Consider the following 24,373-nt stretch of genomic DNA (forward strand, 5'->3'; position numbering starts at 1 on the left):
AAATTTCTGCTTCTCCTCTGTATCTCCGACGTTCAGACACCGTTATTTATATCTGCCAAATGTGCTGATGTGTCACCTCACCCTGATTATCAGAAATCTAAATCAAACATCACCAAATGAAGAAAACCAGTTTGGCTTCATCATTTTAAAACTAAATACCGGATACAGGATCTAGGCTGAGTGTGAATAGCAATGGAGCATCAATCTGCCCAAAGAAGATAAGAACAATCATCATGACAGGCTTCCAGGAACTATTTGCTCTTTTCTCTTAGACATACTGAATTTATTCAGCTGTGACATCAGGTCTTTAATTCAATGTATCTGGGTCATGGTTCTGTTTCCTGGTAGCAGTCTGATCCAACTGTTTAAGCAATGTAAATAAACTGGCGTAGTTTAAAAACTATTTATTAAAAACTTTTAATTTGGCATATGAGAATCATCAGAATGTCTTTTCTAGTTCAGGAATTTGGCTGAACATTGTAAAACCTTAAAGTTATGTTGTCAACATGTTGGAGGTTTCTGACAGGGGAGACATTTCACTTTCCAGCCAATATCAGGGTATTAGGGTAATGTCTATCCAGCTGTTGCAGGTAGTATGTTTTTCTTTAGTTTATTCTGATGAAACCCTCTTTTAAATTTAAGATACAGTAAATTGTGAAAATTACTGCTAGATATTGAAAGTGGAGAATTGCACTTTCAATAGTGAAATTCTAATTCACTGTTGACATTTTTGTAAATATTTATGTAAAATGTATTATAACATAATGTGGTTTTAATGATGTTTTATTAAATTTTGAGACCCAATTATTGTAAAATATTACATTATTACATAATGCAGTGTAACAAGCCTTGGCATGAATTCCCCCACATGGCCTTCCCATCCAACACACAAACATCGCCTCAAACACAGACGTCATAATTCTAATATCAACAAAAATAATGACGCTTATGTTTTGGCTTCTTCGTTCCCTCAAGACTTTTTTCATCATTGTTTAAAGCAAATTCTATATGCAGGAACTTGGCAGTGTAATAACTGAAAACCACAATGCTGGTCAAACAGTCCCATGACAGGTTCTTAGAAAAGTGTTGACATTTTTAAACAAGCACTATTTATTTAACTGTAACACTGGAACACCCATGGGTGTCACATGACACAAACATGCTGATTAAAAAGGCTTCTATAATGCACAACACAGCCAATCACAACAATTCCTGCTTTTTTATTCATATTTAAACGTGACATCACTGAGGAGATCAAGTTGATCCATTCAGCTTTCACTGATCGCTTTGAAAGTGACGCAGAAACATTTGACCATCACAACCACTTGGTGTCACTGTTGGGAGTCTTGTGATACTAAAGAAAGACAGATGATGGAGCTGGGACTGATTTTCTGCTTGTCCACATTTAAAACACTTAAATTCATATAAAAATGACTTCTTCATATTCAATAATGATTAAAAATTAAATATTGATTAATTCTTTTATAAGTTAAAAAAAACCCTTTAAACTTAAATCTGCTTTTAACACTTCTACATATATGAGGGACACAGTCAAACACTTTGTCCAACTCCATAAATCACATGTAGATTTGTTGGGCGAACCAACCAATACTCCAGGAACCTGCTGAGGGTGTAGAGCTGAACCAAAGCTACACGACCAGGATGAAAAGCAAACTGCTCTTCCTGAATCCGAGGTTCAACTATCCAATGGACCTTCCTCTCCAGGACCCCCGTGAGGCTTAAGAGTGTGACCTCTCTGTAATTGTAGCACATTCTGTGGTCCCCCTTTTTGTATAGGGGAACATGGAGGTGGGAGTTAAAGCCCCGTCTCCTGAGAGACTCTGCCAGATGTTCCAGACATTTATGTTTGGGCCTGTCAGGTCTGACAATTATCCTCCTCCACCATCAGAGCCAGCACACCACCAGATAGTGGTCAGTGGTCAGTGGGCAGCTCTGCACCTCTCTTCACTCGAGTGTCCAAGACATGTGGCCACAGATCAGATGACAGCAATGACCTCTGGTGTCCTGGTGCCAAGAGAACATATGGACACATTATTTCTGAACATGGTTTTCACTATGGATAATCCAGGATGAGCACAGAAGTCCAACATCACTCAGGTTCAAATCTGGGGGACACTCCTCCAACCAGGTCTCTCTGTCATTGCCCATGTGAGTGTTGAAGTCCCCCAGCAGAACCAGGGAGTCCTCAGGGTGGGGCTCTCTCCAGTACCACCCCAAGGACTCCAAATAGGGTTTTTTTATTTTACATTGTGTATTTCAGACTAGAATGTAGAATCTAAATATTTCCAACATTATTTAAATTCAGACATTTAATTTTTCCTCCATGTCAACATTTCTACACATTTTCTGCTCTGGGATTCACTGGGCCAGCAGCCAAAAGACAAAATGCTTTTTATGAGAGTTATGCTAAAGAGGCTTCAAAGCCTTTTTTATTTTTATTTCATACTATAAATCTGCTAATTATGAAATGATGCACAACACAGTCAATCACAGCAGGTCAGGCTGATCCACTCAGCTTTCACTGGCAGCTTTGAAAGTGACGCAGAAACATTTGACCATCACAACCACTTGGTGTCACTGTTGAGTCTTCTGATAAGAAATACAGACTGCTTTATGATGGAGCTGTCCATGGTTAAAAAACTTAAATTCATGTAAAAATTATTTCCTCATTTTCAATATTAAGTTTAAGAATTACTTATGAAAAACATTATTCCACAAATACTTACTAACTTAATTCTGCTTTTATCGGGTCTGCATGGCCTAAAAACAATTATGTTCTGCCATCATCCTTAGGATTTTAAGTTTAGTTGGTCATTAGGTTATTCTGAGCTTTGCCTTTTAGGTTTTTTCTAGTTTTACTCCTTCAGTTGATATCTCAGCTCTCTGATGTCCTTCAACTGACCTTCACCTGATCGATTGTTAACCTGTGAAGCATCTGGTGATCAAGTTCCTGTCATGAATTGGCGGTGTGAGGTGGTGAGGCAACCGCAGCAGACTCAGGATATGATGAGAATGGTGTTTTAATAAAGTAAATCCAGAAACAACACAGTCCAAAACAGTCCCAAAGCCGGGCAGCACGGCCGAGCTGAAGCCAGGGCTCGACGCCGGTAGCAACCGGTAAACGAGGGACGAAAAATAGACAGGGCACACAGGAACAGAACGACAAATGCCAAGGGCGGCAAGTAACGACAAGGACCCGACACACAGGTGGAGTTAAATACACAGCGGTAATCAAGGAACGAGAAACACCTGGGAGTAATCGAGGGGAAGACAGGACAACACAGAGACTCAGAGACACAGGAAACTCAAAATAAACACACAGAAAAACACAGAACATGACAGTTCCACAGTATAAATAATTTTTGGATTAAGATTTATAGATTCTAAGTAAGAAGAGAGAAAGTTGATCTCTACATGAAGAACAAACACAGGGAAGTTCAGGCTTTGGTTGACAAACTAGTTTAATCAATTCAAAAGTTTAATTTCTAAAATATACACCAGAAACACGATTTATAATGACACAAATACAAATATACACCAAGCCTGTTTCAGATGCAAAATTACTTATATCTTGTTTATTTAATTGTCATAAAGAGAAAATCTTTTAAAACGTTTAAAATTTTGAATCAAGTTTGATTACTAAAATGTAAAAACAGACACACATAACAAGACATTCAGTCGTGTTTGTTGGATTCCTGTCAGTGTGAAACCTCAGATGTTTTTGGCACAGACTGACGGACGATGTTGGTCGCACTGAAAGTCATCCCAGCACTTGGATTCTGCAAGAAACAACAACAATCACTGAAACATCACTCAAAGCAAAGCTGTGAAGCTGTCTGCACAGCTGATCCAGTCTAATGTTTTAACTAGACATAAATGGGTGATTTTTACAATCTACTAGATGCCTGGTATTATAAACCTCATGTGGAAATTCATCTTAATCACCTCCATAGTTCATTTGAAGGCAGTGCTGGTTCATGTAATTATTTGGCTCTCCACGGCACCAGTTTGAGTAGAGGAAGGGACTCCCATCGCTCCACAGCCAAACGCCCTCCTGAAATTTAAACAAATTATAAACGTTAATATAAATTTCCCAGATTAACTGACAGTCCTTTTATCCTGGGTGAAATTACCTCCTGAGCATCAGAGCCTCCAATCCATGTTTGTGGTGATCCGTGAGTTGCAGTTGTTATCAACCTCTGAATGTAATGGTACTCCTGAAAGCTGTGGATGGATGCAAGGGTTGCCTGCAAAGACACACAGTTTCTCTGCAGCCGAGACAAACAGAGAGTTCATGGGTCAAAGCAGTAGAGGGACTTGGGTAATAAAAAAACCATGTAAGAAAATGTTGAAGGAAACACATCGACTTAGATCACCTGGGCTCTCGCCCAAGTCATGGTTCTTGGGATGTAGATGAAGCAGCGATTGTTGAACTTTCTCCAACCAGCAGGACAAGAACTCCTCAGCAGATCATTTGTTGCTGCAGACAAACAGATGCAGATTCAGGCCAACTCTTCACATAGGTCATCATATTCCCAGACATAATGTAAAGTGAAGGCTGCATCTGTTGGCCAGTTTAAAACCTTCAGTGAAAGTTATATTTTATTACACTTCATAATGAGAGCGTAACAACATTCCAACATGGAGTTTATTAAACTCAACTAGGCTCAAACCTACAACCATCCAGACATGATATATATGACCTAAAACAAGGAAAATGTAAGCATGTTGGAGGATCTATGATGCTGTGGGACTCAGTAAACTGAAAATAGTTCATAATTGCATCGTTTAACAAAATTATCCTCCATAGCATGCAACAACATTAAAGAAATAATTCACCAGACCCAAAATCTACTAGGAAGGTACAAAGTCATATGGATAATGTGTGGATGTTTTACTCCAAAAGTATGAAAGTTATCTCTTAGGTTATAATTTTCTTCTACTTCTTCTACCAGAGATGATCCCAAATTCTTTTGTCAACTTTAACTCACCCTGTGGAGCAGCCTGCTCCTCTTCTGGTTCATTTTCTACATCTAAAATATATACATAAAAGAAGCCTGACATTATTTTCCACTTCATATAACAGAGAATAACAAATATGTCTAAAATGAGGTGAAAACGTTGCTGACCTGCTGGATCTGTCCAGTTTCCAGTTTTGGCTTCAGGAAGAAGAGATTATTTTAGCAAAGATCAGAGTTAGACTTTATCCCCTAAAAATAGTTAATTTCACTCATTTTAGGTAAAATAGATACATATGAAAAAAATACATGAATTTACCTTCATAAAAAGTTTCCTCAATCTCAGTTTCCTCACTGGGACCTGCGGAAGTTACAGGTTGTTATTATTTAATATCTTTACAATCATAAAACATTCAAAAATGTATATCTATTGTAAAAAAAATATTTTGAAAGTTTTCTTATTATGAGATGTGATTAAATTAGATCAGACAGTCTGTAGAGATCAATAATCGTTATCAGTAACAATATTTTTTTTATAGGTATCTTACTGGATAAAACACAAACATTCAAACAGTTTTATCAGCTCCTTCTGATTCTAGATATATTTTTCCCTTAATGTGAATCACAGGAAGTCAGAGAAACTCACCAGCAGCTTGACTCAGAGCCGTCAAGGCACAAAGAAACATCAGTACATTCAGAGTCACCATGATGCAGATTGAAGTTCACCTTAAAAAAACACAAACAGTCTCAGCTCAATAAAGAAATAATTGAAGTTAGATGAAAGCTTTTTACCAAAGCAGCATCAAAATTACCTTTTTTCCTTCACTTCAGCGTCAGACAAGCTTCAGCTCTTCTGTCTGCAGGTCCTGGAATCAGCTGCTCTTATATACTTTCACTGACAGAGCAGGAAATGTGGACAGACCTGTCAATAATACACTAGTAACAGGATAATGTTCCAGTGAAATCCAAGCAAAGACGTTATTTGTACTTTATGACTTCAGCATAAGTGATTCTCTTCACTGATAAAGTTATCTGGAAAAAGGATATATCAAGTACTTCCTGTCCTGATTAATTCTTTCTCTGTTTTTCTGTCCTGAGTTGTGATGTTTTAAATCTTTTGTGAGATGTTTCAGTGAAAAGTCCCAGGAATAGAATAAAAAAAAATCTCATCTTATAGCAGGCATGTTGTTTGGCCACATTGTCTCCAGTCTGCCACCTCTCAGCTGTCCGCTGTTTCCTGTGAGCCCTGAGAAAACAGAAGGTCGACTTTGGTTCCTCTAAGGCAGTGGTCTCAAACTGCATTCCTCCAGGGCCCGAGTCCTGCAAGGTTTAGATGTGTCCCTTGACCTAAAGACTTTAAATAAATGGAGAAACTGTCTCACTAGCATGCAGTATGGCTCTACAGAGATCTGTTGATGAGCTAGAACTGCCAAAGAATCTCAGTAAATGTTATCATGAACAGGGTTATTCTACGGTCGCATGGAAGGAAAATCTTTGTACTTATTATATTTAGGTCAATGAAAGAAAATGAGAAAAAGGTAAGAAATGAGTAAAATAATAAACTACAGCTGACATGGATGTGTTTGGTATAAAGCTGGTCTTTAGATTAGGTTTAAATGTTCATGCAAATCTAGATATAAAGAAATGTTAAAATAAAAGATTCCTCAGAAGATAAATTAATATCAGATTGATTAATGTAAAAAGAAAAAGTATGAAATATAAATGTGTAATATGTCATCTATGAAGAACATAATTTCATTAGTTTCCTGAACTGCATATGCAGGTTGTACTTTAATATTTTGTTGTGGGCTGTGAATGTTTATGACTCCAGAGACGTTTTCAGGTCAAGATCATGAACTAAGAAACTCTGAGACAAAACCTGTTTGTTTGTTTTTATCATTCAGCCTTATCATATTTCACTGGACGTCATGCTGAACGGTTGAATTTAAATGTTGAGATATAAATGTTCCACAGAAAATCAATCCGTAGAACATTTATACTTTTTGTTTTCTTTTATAAAAACTTTGAAATACTTGTAAAAAGTTATAAAGCTTCCCATTAAACAGCAGGAAAACTTTATGTCTGTTATTGACAGGCAGGTTTTAAACACATTGAGAGATTCTAACATTCCTGTTATTAAGAAAGAAAAAGAAAGACACAGGTCGCGTTTTTCCATGTTATAACCACTAGGGGTCACTGTTTTCTACCAAATGCATGGAACATTTTTCTATTCTGCTGAATGTGGGGACAGGATGTGGTTAAAGTCTAATAAAGAATGCTTTCAATCTGGGAGAAAGTGTTTTAAAAATATCAGTTCAACTAAATGAAATATTATAATTTCATCAATCGCTACTCTTTCAAAAAAGTTAAAGATGAATTCACAAAGACTCTGAATTGAACACGTTAAAGGAATGAGAGGAATATCTTATTAAAACAGAATAACTGTAGCAACATATCATTTGGAAGTTTAATGACTATAACTTGTATATTCTCTTAAAGAATTAAAGCTTACATTAATATTAATCACACAGGAGGTTAAGCAGTGTGATTTCAACCAGGTTCATTTAGGACTGGTTTACCTGAGTGAAAGTGTCAGCAAACATGTGTGTCTATATTCAAAGCAGTGTTTGGAAATTTATTCATACTTCATTCATTTATGTTTCACATAATGTCAAAAACACATATTGAATTTTAAACTCATAATGTGAAAAAAATGTGAATAAATTAACTGAACCATATGAGAACAACATAGTTGATGCTAATGCTAAACTCAATAATAAAGCTTTCAAACTCAATGACTGCATGACATCATAATATTAAGTTCCTGAATATATGTTACACATATTATAACTGTTTATAGGCCGTTAACAGGAAAGGTTGACTATTAAAAGTTTAATAAAATTAATATCAATCAATCAATCAATCAAATTTTATTTGTATAGCACATTTCAGCAGCAAGACATTTCAAAGTGCTTTACATCATTACAAACACAGAATCACAATGCAATATAGAATCAATAATCAAAACAAAGCATTAAGTCAAGTTCCATCAATAAATTTGTAATTGATTACATTTCAAATTCAATTCTAAACAGGTGGGTTTTTAGTTGAGATTTAAAAGAAGTCAGTGTTTCAGCTGTTTTACAGTTTTCTGGAAGTTTGTTCCAAATTTGTGGTGCATAGATGCTGAAAGCTGCTTCTCCTCGTTTGGTTCTGGTTCTGGGGATGCAGAGCAGAACCAGAACCAGAACCTGAGAGGTTCTGGAAGGTTGATACAACAACAGCAGATCTTTAATGTATTGTGGTGCTAAGCCGTTCAGTGATTTATAAACTAACAACAGTATTTTAAAGTCTATTCTTTGAGCTACAGGGAGCCAGTGGAGGGACTTTAAAACTGGTGTTATGTGCTCTATCTTCCTGGTTTTAGTGAGAACGCCAGCAGCAGCATTCTGGATCAGCTGCAGCTGTTTGATTGATTTGTTGGACAGACCTGTGAAGACGCTGTTGCAATAATCAATACGACTGAAGATGAATGCATGGATGAGTTTCTCTAGATCTGGCTGAGACATTAGTCCTTTAATCCTGGAAATGTTCTTCAGGTGATAGAAGGCCGACTTTGTAACTGTCTTTATGTGGCTCTGGAGGTTCAGGTCAGAGTCCATCACTACTCCCAGGTTTCGGCCTGATCGCTGGTTTTTAGTTGTAATAACTGAAGCTGTGCATTGACTCTAGATCTATAACTCTAGATCTATAACTCTAGATCGTTCCTCTTTAGGTCCAAAAATAATAACTTCAGTTTTGTTTCTGTTCAACTGGAGAAAGTTTTGGCACATCCACACATTTATCTGTTCTAAGCATCTGTTCAGTGATTGGATGGGGTCAAAGGTCACCTGGTGACATCGTAATGTAGAGCTGTGTGTCATCTGCATAGTTATGGTAGCTAATATTATTTCCTGTTATAACCTGAGCTAGTGGGAGCATATAAATATTGAATAAAAGGGGTCCTAGGATTGAACCTTGGGGTACCCCACATGTGACCTTTGACCTCTTTGATGAAAAGTTTTCAATTGAAACAAAGAAATCCCTGTTCTTTATGTAGGATTCAAACCAGTTGAGCACTGGACCGGAGAGTCCGACCCAACTCTTCAGTCGATTCAGTAATATGTCATGGTCAACAGTGTCAAAAGCTGCACTGAGGTCCAACAGAACCAGCACTGTGGTTCTGCCACAGTCCGTATTTATATGGATGTCATTGAACACTTTTACGAGGGCGGTCTCTGTGCTGTGGTGAGCACAAAAACCAGACTGGAAGGAGTCAAAGAGGTTGGTTATCGTTAGGAAGCTAGTTAATTGTTTAAACAGCTTTTTCAATAACTTTGCTGATGAATCAGAGGTCAAAGGTCGGCCTGTAATTCTGCATTAGTGATTTGTCCAGATTGTTCTTTTTTATCAGTGGTTTGATTACTGTTGTTTTCAGAGCCTGGGGGAAAACGCCTGATGAGAGCGATGAGTTTACTATTTGGATCAGATCAGCAGCAATAACAGGCAGGACTTTCTTAAAGAAATGTTCTAGAGTTATAGATCTAGGACATCCAGACAGCAGGAACTGGAGCTTAGTTGACTTATAATTTCCTCTAAGGTTTTAAAATTAAGTAGTTGAAATTGGGTCATTTTTCCTGTATTTGTTTTGTTTGGGCACAGCATTGGTACTGACTTTATAGTGGATGTATAATAGAGATGAGTTCAATTAAAATGAAAGCTACAAAGAGTTCTTCAGCTTCATTCTATTCTATTCTATTCTATTCTATTCTATTCTATTCCAATCCTCAGCTTGATATACAGTTTTTAATTTCTGCATTTATCCACCAGATGGCGCAGAAATCTGTATCAGGTTGTTAGGGTCAATTACCAAAGATAATCAGATAATCAGGTAATCAGATAATCAGATAATCATTGCATCAACATAAAAAAACAAAACAAACAAAAACACCCTGCAAAACAGAGGAGATGAAAAGACAGATGTGAAAGGGTTAGAGATTAAAATGGAAGAAAACAGAATCAAATTCTGGGATAAGGATTGTTTTTTTGTAAAACTACATAAATAAGTAGATTAAAAAATAGCTTTATTGTTTCAAAGTATTTTCATTTAAAAATCCTTCACACAGCCATTAGCATCCTGACTACAGTCATCATCAAATAAATGGCTTCCTGCACTGTGCCTCTGTAGGGTCAGGTGTCAGCAGGGATCCATTAAAACAAATGGAGCAGAACCAGTTCCAGTGTAACTGAGCTGTCAGTGTGTTTGCTCTGAAAACATCTCCACCTTTGAATTTCAGGAAAACTAAATATTGGCTTTAGGTGCAGCATGTGAAGTTATGTTTGTTCTTTTTCACAACCTGCAGTTTCCTGATACAAATATTTGTCAAGCTTATGAACTGATAACATTTTTGTCAGTTGCATGTGACAATAGTAAAAAAAAACTATTTTCAACTTTGCTTATCCAAGGAAAACTGTTTATATTGTTGACTAAATAACAGCAGCTGAGAGACGTAAAGCAGGAACTGTCCTCATATTTAACAGAAGGATTTCCAATTTGAATATTTTGTTTCTGGATTCTTGTGTACATTGATAAAGTTCTGTAATAAAAATGCTGAAGTGAAAAGCTCTAAATTTGATTACACAGCTAAGCATGAAATGTGGGAAAAATAAAACTAATTTGAGGACACATAAATCCAAACTTTGACCCCCCACTGGGTTTCTATGTCAGGAGATACGTGGAGCTGTGGCGACCTCAGATCGCAGGCAGGGATTCAACACCTGCATCAGAGAGACTAACACTGCAAACAGAAAGGGGCGGGGCAAAGGTCACAGACACTGCTCACAGAGAGAGAGGAGCAAGGTGTTTAATTAGAGAGAGAAATGTTTTAATAAGGCAAAACTTTAGGAAGATGGCAAAATGTGACCACAGTCATCGCTCTATAATGTACTAAAGTTACCATGTGCAAGAATAAAATCTTCTTTAAAGGCATGTCAGATGTTTTTGAACTGTAAAACATCTATTTAAGAGGTAAAAAATTACAGGAACAATTATTTAACTGTGTCCAACTAAACAGTGACTCTAAAAAAATGGAAAGGGAAAAAATGTGTTGCTTTAATACAGACACACACACACACACACACACACACACATCTTTTTTTTATCAATGCTAAAGATTTTATTTGGAAAGTTGTTAGAAAGGATGTGTTGCTTTCTCTTGCATTACAATCAGAAGGCATCTGTGCCTATAGGGCCTAAAATGAGTATATTGTACATTTTTGGTCAGTTTTTGTGATATTAAAGCAACAGAGCAGAAACATTTAAGGAAATGACTGGTGGCCAACAGGCATGTTAACTCGTATCTGCTGAGGATTCATGTCAGCTAGTAGAGGAGGATGGCACAGACAGACGGGAGCCCAGCGTCACATTTGGTGCCACTCAGGCATCCAGAGTCGTCATCTGTTAACAGGACAAACACAACATCCAGTCAAGCTGAGGCGCCGTTGGGTGATCTACCGTACATACCATTTTTCTGAATGAGTTCAAAGTGAAATGAAAGGTTTAAGTTTGATTTACCACCAAAGGAGAGCTGCAGACAGTTGTTCTCATCCTTTGAACTTTGCTCATCGCAAAACTTAGCAAAGTCAGGGAAAACAGAATCCTCCCAGGACCAAGAAGAATCCTACAGGACAAAATCAAACCGACTCAACTTCAGATTAAAGATAAAACCTGGTTCTGAACTGTGTCCGGATGATTTGTCTACCTCTGATGTTTTGCTGCCTCCAACCCACACTTGTCCGCCATGATGTCCAACACTTTCCATCTCGCTGTAAATCTCTTGAGCTTGTATGTCATTATACACAGAAGCGAGTGAACCTTCAAGTGTGGATGTACAGTTTTCCTAAAGAGAAGACAGAAATTACAGAGTTGAAAAACAAATAGAGAACGATGTCATTGAAAACACTGTTGTGTCTAAACCTGCTATAAAATCAGCAGGTGAGTATTTGACTGTCATGACATCAATGTTCAGCCGAGGAAACGGTAAATGGCCTGTATTCCTTTAAAGCTTTATCAAGTCCAAATGACCCAAATGCTTTGCATTGGGACTGTGAACTCAGTAAAAACATCAAGGTGCTAAACTATGAACATGAAGTATGTTTTAGCAGCATGAAAAGACAAAGTTTAACAGTAAATTGGAACCAATTCACCTAACAATATGAGATCTTTTAGCATTTTGATGTGAAATGTCTTTTCTGGGTTACCTTAGCCTCTTTCCAGGTCATTTTCTGGGGAACGAAGAGGAGGCACTGAGTGCTGTGCATCGTCCATCCATCAGGGCAAGTGAAGTCCAAGTGATAGTCTCCATTTTTGAATAGTTACAGATATAATAGATTTATTAGCTCTGACAAGTTACAGGATATGATTCTGAATCAGTTAAAAATGAGGGAAACTGACCAGTTCCACCCATCCAGTCATCACCGTAATCCAAAATAAAATATTTACATTTACAATTTAAAGTTTTATAAATGTATTTATGATCATATACAACTTCTTTCTTTGTCAAATTGACACGATACAAATAGAATAATGTAAATAAAAATAATAATAAAAAAGACTTACCCTCAGTTGGTGGCTGATCACCATAGATAGCGAACAGATCGTCTGCACACAGAGGTTGAAAAGCAAAATTTAGAAGAGTCGTCGTCAATGAAATAACTAAGTAAGAGGATTAATGTTACATGTCTTTCAAATGTTATATTTAATTCACTGCAGAATAGTGTGCATAAAAATAATAATAAAAAAGACTTACCCTCAGTTGGTGGGTGATCACCATAGATAGCGAACAGATCGTCTGCACACAGAGGTTGAAAAGCAAAATTTAGAAGAAGAGTCTTCAATTAAATAACTAAGTAAAAGGATTAATGTTACATGTCTTTCAAATGTTATATTTAAAACACTGCAGAATAGTGTAAATAAGAATAATAATAAAAAAGACTTACCCTCAGTTGGTGGCTGATCAGGATAGTCAGCGAACGGAGCGTCTGCACACAGAGGTTGAAAAGCAAAATTTAGAAAAAGAGTCTTCAATTAAATAACTAAGTAAAAGGATTACTTTCAATTAGTGAAAGTAATCCTTTACCTTTACTTTTATTTTATATTTGAAAGACAATATAACATTGTCTTTGAAATGTTATATTTAATTCACTGCAGATTATTTAAGCAATCAAAAGAACTTTATGAGTCATAAAAGTGAGGCTTGCAAACACATTTTATCGATTCAACAGAGTTTGTTGTGACACATCGTCATGTTTTCCTTATTGGCAGGACACACAATGAATAGTTGATAAAAGAAAAAAGTGAAAAACATTTACCTCCTGTTGGACCAAAAGGATAGTCTGTGTCTGGAATGGCTGCAGACAGGTTGAAAATATATGAAGATATGAAAATAATCAATTTAATAATCTATAAATGCAAACATTGGTTAAATCAGTAGATTTTATGAGACTTTTCAACTTTATTTTCCACAATTACATGAATCCAGAGACACCTTCAAAGATACTTTGCATGTGATTTCTTTTCAAAACATATTTTTTGTTACTAATTAATGGAGTTTTCTTATGTTGCACCTGCTTTAAAATGTCTATTTAATTCACTTTGCCTCATTTAGAACAAATTCTATTATTCAGGTTTAGGAAACTGGAGGTTTACAGTCAAAAACAGCTTCGTGAGTCATAAAAGTGAGGTTTGCACACAAACGGTCTCAAAGCACAAAAGCTGCCAGCAGACAGAGCCTGTGACATTTAACCCAGGATAGAAAACTAATGTCAAGTGAAGGTCATGGCAATAAAATGCAGAGATGCAGACACAAAACAAATGCAGGATAAATAAAGATTTTCCAGAACTGCAGCTGACAGGGATTTCTCCCTCAGACCAGCAAACAGCCGTTTTATTCTCAAAAGAAAAGGTTATTAATCTTTTTAGATTTTATATTCTACAGAGTAGTTACTCTATACTTCAAAGAAATCAAAAAAATGTAAATACATCCTGCTGCAGTAAATACTCACAGGCTGCATGGACCAAAGTCAACATGGTGAATCCAAACCAAGACAAACTCAGGGTCTTCATGGTGGAGATGACTGGGATGCAACCAGTGGTGATAAATGGATTTTCTACAGACAGAAATGCATAACTTGCATCAATTCCAGCACAAACATCGAGTGAAAATGACAAGACAACCATCATCATCATCATCATCATCAAATCTGTGGTAAAGAATTACCTTCTTGTCTTCAGTCTGGTGAGTTTCAGCCTGCAGCTTCAGTCTTGATTTGAAATGAGGCAGAAGGAAAACAGCACACTGACGCCTTACCAACCTAATTACTGAGTTCTCAGGCACTGAACAGGATCCGACATCTGTACACAGTAACAACAAACGGTGAACAGAACCAGTCCGCATTACGATTCGTTGGTACTTTCATTAGAAAGAGCTTCTTGGTTTGCAGGACTCTGAGCACCAAACAAACAACACCCTTGATAAATATTTAATTGCATTCATGTATTTACTGAGTACACAACAAAATGAGATCAGAGGTGAGCTAAAAAAACTATGAGCTCAAAAAATGTCAAACTAAAAGATAAATGGGCCCAGTTCAGTCCCACTTAGCAAATATTTTAATCTTATCAACATGTTTCTGTGGATTTTAAGTAATATGTTTAAAAATGAGCCAGAGGGGCAACTTGAAAGAGAATCTGTGGAGGGAGATGAAGATTAGGGTGATGGCACGGAGGCCTTCCAACCTCTGTGCCATCACAGCAGTTGGATCAGTAACAGACAGCAGATCACATGATCTGCTGTCTGTTACTGATCTGCACTGCCACCCTTCCACCACCAGGTGTCACTGTTGGACTCGGATACATTAGAATGTGTCTAATGTCTAAAATGATTTACTCAGATTATGGCCAATATACGTTAAAAATATCAATCTAATTAAATAAAACACCATCATTCCATCAATTTCTACTCTTCAAAAAAGCTAAGGATGAACTCTCTTGTCATGGTTCCTAAATTAAACATTTAATGTAAGGAATAAGAGGAATATGCATCAGAGAAAAAATATAGTAATATAGTTTATCCTGTTTTTATATATTTTATATTCTTATTTTTGTGTGAACCCACTTACTTTGACTGATTGTCACTTTGCTGCTCAATTTGGGGCAATAAAGGAATTTTTAAATCCTCTGACCAATAGTCCAGTTTTCTCAATCAGAAATTGTCATAACGGTTGTTTTATTGAGAGCTATTTCATTCAAAATTGAGTAAATAAATACTATTATTAATAATTAATAAATTATACATCTGTTATGTGCTCCGGCACATTGTATTTATTTCTGTCTATTTTTTTTTCACTTGGATTATTTTGTATAGAAGTTAGTTGTATGATTGTTGTTGTTGTTGTTTAATATACTTTAGAGTTTTGATAATTCTTTCTTGTAATTGGTCCGTTAATTTGTGGCGCTGTTGGACTGCCTATAAATAGGCTGGGTTGCGCCAGAGAAAAGGCGACGCCCACTTCCAATCACTACCTAGGATGCACGCGTTGTGACATCCCCAGCCTGCCTCACGGTAGTTTTGTTAGCTCTTTGTTTGGTTGAAGTTTTTTTTCGTGTGATTTTGACCTGGTGGGACCGGTTGTCCTGTTTTCGATTTTTCCTTTTCAGTAGTTTCTTTTTTTTTGAAGTCCGGTACTAGCAGGGGCTTCGACGGCCCTGTATAGGGTTGGCCCCCTGCTGTATCGTTTTGTTCTTTTTGATCGGCTCATCAGGTCCAACTTTCTGTTTATACTTTGGGATTTTTGTTTTCTTTTATTTTTTGGGACACGGGGAACACTGAGGATTAATTCTCTCTTCCTTCACAGGAAAAAGAAGATAAAGAAAAGGTCCAGAGAGTTGTGCAATAAAATACGTTTGAATCCTCATTTTCGTCTTCGTGTCCTTAAATATGTTGTGCCCTTTGTGGACGTAACAACATCAAATAAATACATGTACCCATCAAATAAAAACAGTAATTTTAAAAGTATTGATTTGTTTATTTTATCGATTCTTTATTTCACAATGATGTTTTACCTTGTGACGCTTTTATTTTGTAAATGTATTATGTAAGATTGTAAAATGTAAGATTTTTATTCATGTTCTGTCAGGTCAAAGTTCAGCGACCAGAAGATATGTTTTTATTGAATATGTTTGTTTCAAATATGTGAACATTTGTTTTCAATCCATCCGTTAGAAGAGGAAACTGTAAAAAATGATGCAAACATGAGAAAAATGATTCAGCTTCCTCTTTTACTTCAACAGAATTATGACCTCAGGAAAAAAAAATAATACTCACCAATTTCCACATGGTGGCGCTAGTCAATCATACAGTGTCTGACACATTAATGAGTTTCAGGAACTGATAGATGAACGTAAAAAATTGTTTTTTTTAATATTCCTCAAAGTTTGATGTGAGTAAAAACACAGAATCTGTGAGACTTTAATCAAGAAACTAACAGCGCCTCCGTGGAACGTCTTCATTTCAGAAACATTAAAATCAGGTGGTGTTACGTTTCACAAATTGGGAAAAATGAAATAATTCCTAATTTAACAGTGAAGGAGTTAAGGTCAGAGGTAACAGCTGACCGGTTTCGGGGCCAGTCGGTGCCTGATGGGGCCCATCATGATCCCGCTGGCACACGCATGTCTAAGACAACAGACTTTGTTTTTCCTGCTGTAGAGATGATGTCATGCTTGTTTGATGGAGTCAAGATAAGTTTTCATTTCTCGTTGTTGACATTCTGCAGAAGAGTAAAACTGAAAGACAGAAGGATGAAATGACCCGTTTTTTCCACTGAATCAGGAAACTGATTTAATCTGTAGCTCATGGAATGAAGTGGGATCAGTTTTAAAGAGGAAATGCTGAAAGATGCCTCACCTGTTTCCCTCTGAACTGAACATCAGTCCAGGTGGTCGGACCCGTTCCACACAGACACAACAGCTTATCGGGTTTCACAGCATTTCTGCAGGCTGAGGTCAAGACACTGGACAGAAAATGATAGTAATAGTAATTAGAACTTAACTACAGAGTCGATGAAAAAACACAATATATTGCTGCTTATTTCAAACTTAAGCATTAATTTTAGATATAGAAAAAACCTTTTTGTTCTGAAAATGGGTTTAAAAGCAACATCAGGTATAAAGATTCACACAAAAAAACTTTTAAAGTTTTAAAATCTACATACAAAAAAAGATTAACAATAACAACATTATTAGTCATAATAATAATTTACTTTACAAAACTATATGAGAAAATATTGAGCAAATAGAAATAGGAATATCTGACTTTTATTTCATTCTATGCACAGTTAACATTCATAAAGTGGCAGGAAGTGATGTAATTGCCTGTAAAAATAAATAAGATAAACACTTAACTCTGCATTATCATGTCTTATATTGATCTTTTATAATGCTTGTTCCAGCACATTTATCAGATTAATTTGCTTAATAACATGTTTTATGAGATATAATCATCTTTGTAAGGACATTTCCTCATGGCAAAGCCGCGTAGCAACAACAACTGCAAACCAGTTTCTCTGATGAAAGAGTTTCCTCCTAATGATGGCCGACCAAAACAACTTCATCAGATTCCTGTAGCAGAATCTGTTTCAGTTCTGAGGAAACTGGGCCGCTGTTGCCAGAAGGAGCTTTGCTTTCTTTTTATCTGCTGTATAAAAGCTGAAGAGTCAAAGTCACGACCTGGAGATGAATCGTTCACACGCTGGAGGTAAGTTGTGTTATTTTTAATAACTGCATGGTGATAATACTGAAAACAAATAATCAAAATTAATGTTCACAAAAATACATTTGTGAACGAATCAGTGCTGATATCTTGATTATGAAACTCATGTTGGATTATTTAATAGATGTTTTATAGTGACTGAGTTTCTGTTTGCATTACGACCCTGCAGGTCGTCCACAGAGGAATAAAGATAAAAAAAACGATTAGTTTAACATTCAGAAAACAGAAATAACAGAAAAACTATTTTTATTTTCTTTAACACTAATAAATGGGTTAATATCTCTGATTTTTACATGAAGGATTCACTGACTGTTTGGTTCATGATATTCATTCTCTTTTTCAGAAAAAATATGTCAGTTTTAAAGAGGAATGAATCTAATATAATCTAATTTACTTTGGTAAATTAGATTTCAGACCCGTTTGTAAACACATGATATCTGTGTAAAATGTAATATCTTACTTATTTCACTTACTGGTTTTACTATTTAGTCACTATATTGGAATATTAATTTACTGATTTTACAGCCTCCATCAGCATATTTACAGATTTCAGCTAATTGCTAAATCAGCAATGTTTCGTAACAAACAAATCCGTTAAAGGTTTTGTTTGCACCAAAAAAATAATAATACAAGCACATTAGAAAGTGTTGTTTTTATAAGCTGCTTTCTAAAGTCACCTTATCAAATTATTTGTTTTTAAAATGTATAAATAACAGCTTATTGCCATATTCATGCTGTGAAACCACCTTCATTACTTTCAACAAAAGAAATGTTTCTAACAGCTCAAAGTTTTGAGTCACAGGTTGAATTTCACTTTAAAAAACAACATTTTGATTTTCCCCAGTAAATACATTTTTGAAAATGAGAATCATAAATTTGTGTTAACATTCCTGACCTTATAGTTTAATGATCTGTAAACATCACAGCAACATTTTTTGAGATGTTGTTAAATAATAGATATTAGAAATTGAGATGTAACAAGTATCAAGTTGAAATATCCTGAAACTAAGTTAAAGAATAAACCAAGTCAAATATTTCAGGTTCTGCACCAGCCATGACTTTATCATGTAAAGTCTGAGGAGTTTATGAAGATAATAAATATTTTCTCCTTTCTTTGTTCACAGATGGATATGAGTCTAAAGGAGTTACTAGTAACTGTCTTCCAAAGCCTACCTGTGTCCACAGGTAAACATCTAGTCGGTTTTAGTTTGAGCTAAACATTCATTTTTAGGCATTATGTGTTTATTTAAAGTTTAATCCATGATCACATCTTAAAAATTTTTTGACCTTGTACCTTTTTCACATTTTCCACTGATCATTTTAACCCTTTCTTTTAACTTAAAAAAACTTTATTTTCTCAAACTCAGAACTTTTTTACTTTAAAAAAAATTCTCCCTCTTTTGCAACTTTGCAGAACTCAAAAGTGCCACCTACTGGTGTAACTCGGTATTTGTCCACAATTTCTCCTCCAGCTTCCTTTCTTGGCATCATTAGCATCACTGATGCTAATTAGTGATGCTAATTATATCAAGGATAAACCAGCTAATGTCTTGGAAAGATTCATGTTCGTTTTTACGTGAACTATATCTGAGAATATAACGATTTCAAGTAGAGGTTAACTTTCATTATCTCACCTGAAACAGGAAGAGTGTTTTGCTAACTTTAGTTTTTTTCTGTGTTTTTCTCATTTCTAGATCATTTTGTGAAGGAATTCCTTCACGTTCTCCACCAGGATTTGTTTCCCTGCGTGGTTCCTGTGGGAGTGGCCGCTACGTTTATGTCTGTCCTCTCTGCCGTCTTTGTGGCTTATAGATGGAACCGAACCCCAAAGTGCAGATCCTCCGGTAACTGCAAGATGCTGCAGGAAAACATAATAAACGTGATGTTTTTGTCCAAACAGATGAAACATGATGCACAAATCCAGGTGGTTCTAGCTAAATGTGCTGACATGAAATGTGTTTCTGACAGAAGTAGATGAAGGTGATGCATCCTGCACTGTGGGAGCTAAAGAGACAGAGAGGACTCATGTAAGTGGAAACAGATTTTATGACCTGTTAGAAAATGACCTAAAGCAACTCTTCTGGAAAAAATAGATGAAACTTTGATCTGCAGAAATATATGAATGTCTAGATCAGATGTTATGGGATCTGAAGACAATGTCACCTACAGGAACTGTAACTGTTCTACTGTTTGCTTTTTATTGCTAAATATAAACTCAGGAAGAAGAAAAAAGGCAATTAAATTAACACAGAGAATGAGGGCCATACTGATAAAATATTAATAATAAAGGAATAAAATTATGAGAAGAAAGTCATAATTTTATGAGGATAAAGTCTGCATACAAACTATGCATTTTACAATATGTCACTGATTTATTCTGTGTAAAGAGAAAAATCTTCTTATTAAGCATTAATGTTTTTGACATATTAAGAGGAAAAATAAACATAGCTGTTAGTTTTTGCTTGTTTAGCCTCCCATATTTCTCCTCAGGGCAGAATGTGGATGAAACAGAGACGTGTCTTAGGGTTTAAATCAGGACGGATTATGCTGAGAAACAACAAGTTATAATGTGTAGGCCATTAGTTTAAGGGATTATGGGAAAAGTTGAAGAAAGCTGAACATGAAGCTGCAGATTTATGGGGAAACATCAGTGCCTCTGGTTGCATTTTTAAGCTACAGCTGAATGGAGTGCAGATGAATTGAAGCTGTTGCTTTTCTTTACATGATTCCTTTTTTCTAACCAGTAGATAAATGAACTGAACTGTTTAAAGCTGTCAGCTTTAAGCTTCTCTCCTCTGATTTTTGCCGAAGGCGATGAAGACGAGTCCGAGAAGCCAGGTCTCCCTCGGTCAACTGCAGAGTGTCGTCACGACGACGTGGATAAACAAAGTAACACACACACTAAAACACATCACTGCTGTAGTTCCCTCTGTGAGATTCACACGTTTGAACGACAAATAACAGTCAAGAATATTACATATTGTAATACAGTAAATATGTAAAATAGCAGTTGGTAATAAATCAAACTTTATATCTTTTTAGTCAATTAAAAGCAAGTTTCTTATTGTTTCATATCGAATTGGTTTGATTTTGGATAAACAAACAAACAAACAAACAAACAAAAAAAACAGGATTGTTCCATTAAATGCCATAAAAACCTTCAGCCTGAAATAACTTCATGAAAATTGGTTTTGGATTCTTTAAATAGCAAAGTAAAACTGTAGCATGATTAATAAGTGTTGGAAGTCAAACACAGGTATTCTTGTGTATCTTTTGTATTCTCATGAGTAATATAATGAATTTTATCTTTTCGTGTTGTCAGCTGGAAGAACGTTTGAAACAAAGTGACATCCTTCAAAAACAGCTGGAGAACGAACTGGAAACTGCAAGAAGAGATCTGGAGGTGAGAGAGGGAGCTTCGTTCTTTACCCCGGAAACGTTCTGTGTTTTCTCCATCTCATGATATGATGTGAAACTGTTTGGTTTAACCAAAAAGCCAAAACAAAATGAATCTTAAAGGGAACAATTATCTTTTTAAAGTAACAGAACTACAATAGAGTTTTTGTTTGGTTTGGAGATTCGTTTTTAACCTAAAAGCTCAACATCTTTTCTTTCTTTCACTGAGAAACTGAAGAACATGACGGAGGAGCACAACAAGCAGCAGAGCTTGGTTGGTACCTAACCCTAACCTCTAACCTCTAACCCCTAACCCCTAACCTTTCCTTCTGTTGTTCTTTGTCTAAATGGCTCCTAAATTCCCTAGATCATAAAATGAAGCTTTAATTATAAGGATGTCTCCTGTTTCTGTGCAGCTACAAGAATCCAAGCGTGAAGCCGAGTTTCTGATCAAGGAGAACCAGGAGTTAGAGAAAAAACTGACTGAAGTTAGGAAAGACGACGTGAAGCAGGTAAAAGTCACATTGTTCTGTTTCACTGTTTCTGCTCCTTGAAGCGTAAAGACTGACAGAAACTGAACATTTTACTGTTACTCTGCTGTTTCTGTTGCACCAGCCTGAAGCTGAAGTCCTGCAGCAGTTGAAGTCTGAACAGCTAAAGAGAGAAAAGGCTGAAAAATCCCTGCAGGAGCTGAAAACAGAGCTGGACACCAAAAACCAAAAGGTTTTTATGTTTTTACCAAACTCAAGCCTTTTTTGTTAATGTTTTAAAACTTCAGTCTGTGTTTCTAATTGGTAAAAAAAAAAAATCTCTGTTAGGAGTCCTGGCATTGAGTCGTTGCAGACGAGCAAAGTTTCTAATCTAAAGAGATTAAACTGTTAATGGCAGGAATTTGTGAATGTCTAAATTATAAGTATTATAAGTATCTTACCTCCATGTTTCGTTCTCTTAGCTGGAGAGTTTATCAAAAAAGGTTGAAATTCTCCATGAGATGATGAAGAAGACAGAGGAGTCTCAGCAGGTGTTGATGAAGGAGCTGGAAAACCATAAAAACCAGGTGCAACATCTAATTATAGTTTCTAGAATAAAGATTCATAATCTCTGTGTACCTAAAATGATCTTTATTTATCAGAGCTGCATGAGTCCAGTTTCAGACTCACTGATAAACTGTTTTATTTCCAACCTGCAGGTAAAGAACTTGTTGCTACATCATGTCTCAGTTATAAGAGAAAAAAGAAATCTGCATATTTATGCGACATAAATTCACAACAAAACTTGTCCTGAAGTAATTTACAAAAAGTTTGTTTCAGGCAGTTTTTAAGTCAATTACATCAATTGCAACGGATTTTAGTTTGCAAACAGCACAACGTGAGTTTAACACATTAATGATGTCCAACATGCATGGAGTCACTGACTTGCTTTAGTCCAGGATGAGCAACAGCAGACAATTACTGCGTGTGGCGACAGTGGAGAGGAAAATTTAACTTTCTGTAGAAGAAAAGAAAAAAGTTAATGGCAGTAGTTTCTCCTGTCTAGGAGAGAAACACATTTAAACAGAACAGCTGGGAGTAAAAGAGATAAACTTTGGCTAAATGAGAAACAGGGTCAAGCTTTCTGAGCTGGAACTTCTGCCAGGAAGGGGGAAGAGCAAAATAAAAATAACACTTTTCCTGGCTAATAATTATATAAAATGTTGTTTTTGAGGTATCAATATGTGAAAGTCTATTAGGAAAAGTTATTTTTGTGCTGAAATCCTGATTTAACATCCATTTCTTTGTCTGATGGCAGCAGAAAAACCCGGATCCTGATCAATCTGCAGCCGTTGAGTTAAAACTGGAGAACATGACGTCAGAGATAACGGAGCTCCGCAAAGAGGCAAAACATGTTATAGTCTTTATATTCTGTTGAAACTACATATTTCAGAATATTTGATTAAATCTTCAATAAGATCCTAACAAATTATGAGCTTCAGCATCTCATCACATTTAACTTTTTACGTTGTTTTTATTGCACAAGCACATTTATATATATTTATAAATATGAGCCAAAAACGATTTATTCACCAACTAATCGTAATTGTTGTCATAAAGAAGTAATGATACTTTTCCTTTTTCATAAAGTTTTTATCTCACACAGTGACCTCGATATGAAATGTTCTGTGTGAGCCACTAGAGGGAGCTATTCTTATTACAATAGTTGAGGTCAAAGACACAAAAAACTGATTTATTCTGATAACTGTATGACTTTGATTTCTATTTTCTCATTCTTGTTTTGTATTTTTATGCTTTTCTACATTTTGTTTGGCAGCTGACAGAAGCCCAGGCTCAGTCTGAGGCTCTGGCTGAAAAGAACCAGCAGCTGGAGGCTCAGCTGGCTGACCTGAAGGAGAGATACAACCAGGAGGTGAGACATGAATACTGCAGATACCTCGGCTTTATGCTTCCATAGCTGATGATAAATGAAATGTCTCACTTCATTACAGTATAAAACAATAATCGCAGAGGAGCGAGAGTGGAGGGAGGAGCTTGACAGAGACCTGAAGGTTCTGAGGAAGGAATATGAAAATAAGAACAACCAGGTTTGCTTTTGTTTTAGAACGATTCTCTCAGGGGTTTTTTGAAACCGTAACACCAGATTGAGTTTTAAATGACCAAGTCAGTGAATCTACATCATCTTTCCTTCTTCAGCTGAGAGAAATCCAAAAGGAAGCAGAATCTAAAACCTCTGAAGACGTTTCAGCACCGGCAGAAGAAGAGGAAGAAGATTCATAAAACTATATATTTAATAGTCTTTTAGATGAACTGAACTTCAGCAGTTAGCTAATGACAACTCTGAAACTGCTATTTTTAATTTAAGGCTTGGAAAACAGTCAGTTTAATCACATTATTGAATTAGGTGATGGTGTGATATATATATATATATATATTGTTGTGTAAATTTAAGCCAAACAAAGTTATCATAAATAGTCTAAATGTAATTATTTTTGCACAATATTTATTTTCTTGTGTTATCTACAAGACACAAAACTGGTTTGGATTACTTTACTTATATTTAATTTAAAGTGTCCAGTTGTGTTTTATGCTACAACGAGATGTTTTTGTTTTCCAATAAAAATGTATCCCAGCTTTA

At 36.0% G+C, this 24,373-nt stretch overlaps 3 protein-coding genes and 1 long non-coding RNA gene across 7 annotated transcripts; 2 read left to right on the forward strand and 2 right to left on the reverse strand.

Annotated features, from left to right (window-relative positions):
- Positions 1-3,732: 3,732 nt before the first annotated feature.
- On the reverse strand, positions 3,733-5,686 carry LOC114157896 (ladderlectin-like). Its single transcript, XM_028039067.1, has 5 exons — positions 5,626-5,686; positions 4,398-4,501; positions 4,155-4,289; positions 3,967-4,075; positions 3,733-3,800 (listed from the first exon to the last, which is right to left on the reverse strand). Exons 1-5 carry the CDS (start codon positions 5,684-5,686, stop codon positions 3,733-3,735), a joined length of 477 nt encoding a protein of 158 aa, XP_027894868.1.
- A 5,484-nt stretch (positions 5,687-11,170) lies between these two features.
- Positions 11,171-14,463, reverse strand: LOC114156984 (type-2 ice-structuring protein-like). Of its 4 annotated transcripts, XM_028037661.1 has the most exons (10): positions 14,297-14,463; positions 14,082-14,186; positions 13,389-13,427; positions 13,017-13,058; positions 12,827-12,868; positions 12,637-12,678; positions 12,279-12,382; positions 11,780-11,917; positions 11,593-11,698; positions 11,171-11,475 (listed from the first exon to the last, which is right to left on the reverse strand). In XM_028037661.1, the coding sequence occupies exons 2-10, from the start codon at positions 14,140-14,142 to the stop codon at positions 11,399-11,401; spliced, it is 651 nt and encodes a 216-aa protein (XP_027893462.1). In that variant the 5' UTR covers positions 14,143-14,186; positions 14,297-14,463; the 3' UTR covers positions 11,171-11,398. The 4 variants fall into 4 exon arrangements, with proteins under 4 accessions (XP_027893462.1, XP_027893464.1, XP_027893463.1 ...); XM_028037663.1 differs by lacking the exon at positions 12,827-12,868; XM_028037662.1 differs by lacking the exon at positions 12,637-12,678.
- A 4,424-nt stretch (positions 14,464-18,887) lies between these two features.
- LOC114157897 (filament-like plant protein 1) lies at positions 18,888-23,152 on the forward strand. Its single transcript, XM_028039068.1, has 10 exons — positions 18,888-19,033; positions 19,543-19,692; positions 19,817-19,875; positions 20,660-20,737; positions 21,171-21,251; positions 21,483-21,518; positions 21,661-21,756; positions 21,860-21,967; positions 22,197-22,301; positions 23,033-23,152. Exons 1-10 carry the CDS (start codon positions 18,934-18,936, stop codon positions 23,150-23,152), a joined length of 933 nt encoding a protein of 310 aa, XP_027894869.1. The 5' UTR covers positions 18,888-18,933.
- A 397-nt stretch (positions 23,153-23,549) lies between these two features.
- On the forward strand, positions 23,550-24,373 carry LOC114157008 (uncharacterized). The gene is made up of 3 exons (XR_003598060.1): positions 23,550-23,647; positions 23,727-23,822; positions 23,932-24,373. It is a non-coding gene; the product is annotated as an uncharacterized LOC114157008 (long non-coding RNA).

This window comes from Xiphophorus couchianus, chromosome 14, assembly GCF_001444195.1.
Source record: "Xiphophorus couchianus chromosome 14, X_couchianus-1.0, whole genome shotgun sequence".
In the NCBI taxonomy this organism is placed as follows: Eukaryota; Metazoa; Chordata; class Actinopteri; order Cyprinodontiformes; family Poeciliidae; genus Xiphophorus; species Xiphophorus couchianus.

What these genes read in the sequence shown, in the direction of transcription:
- LOC114157896 (XM_028039067.1), bottom strand. Translation starts at nt 5,686, where the DNA reads ATGGTGACTCTGAATGTACTGATGTTTCTTTGTGCCTTGACGGCTCTG. An exon ending in GGCTCTGAGTCAAGCTGCTG is followed by an intron (nt 4,502 to 5,625) that starts GTGAGTTTCTCT and finishes GTTTGTCTGCAG; the next exon opens with CAACAAATGATCTGCTGAGG. An exon ending in TGACTTGGGCGAGAGCCCAG is followed by an intron (nt 4,290 to 4,397) that starts GTGATCTAAGTC and finishes TCTCGGCTGCAG; the next exon opens with AGAAACTGTGTGTCTTTGCA.
- LOC114156984 (XM_028037661.1), bottom strand. Translation starts at nt 14,142, where the DNA reads ATGAAGACCCTGAGTTTGTCTTGGTTTGGATTCACCATGTTGACTTTG. An exon ending in GACTTTGGTCCATGCAGCCT is followed by an intron (nt 13,428 to 14,081) that starts GTGAGTATTTAC and finishes ACCTGTCTGCAG; the next exon opens with CCATTCCAGACACAGACTAT. An exon ending in TCTGCAGCTCTCCTTTGGTG is followed by an intron (nt 11,476 to 11,592) that starts GTAAATCAAACT and finishes TCCTGTTAACAG; the next exon opens with ATGACGACTCTGGATGCCTG.
- LOC114157897 (XM_028039068.1), top strand. Translation starts at nt 18,934, where the DNA reads ATGAAGATAATAAATATTTTCTCCTTTCTTTGTTCACAGATGGATATG. An exon ending in GGAAAGACGACGTGAAGCAG is followed by an intron (nt 21,757 to 21,859) that starts GTAAAAGTCACA and finishes CTGTTGCACCAG; the next exon opens with CCTGAAGCTGAAGTCCTGCA. An exon ending in TGGACACCAAAAACCAAAAG is followed by an intron (nt 21,968 to 22,196) that starts GTTTTTATGTTT and finishes TCGTTCTCTTAG; the next exon opens with CTGGAGAGTTTATCAAAAAA.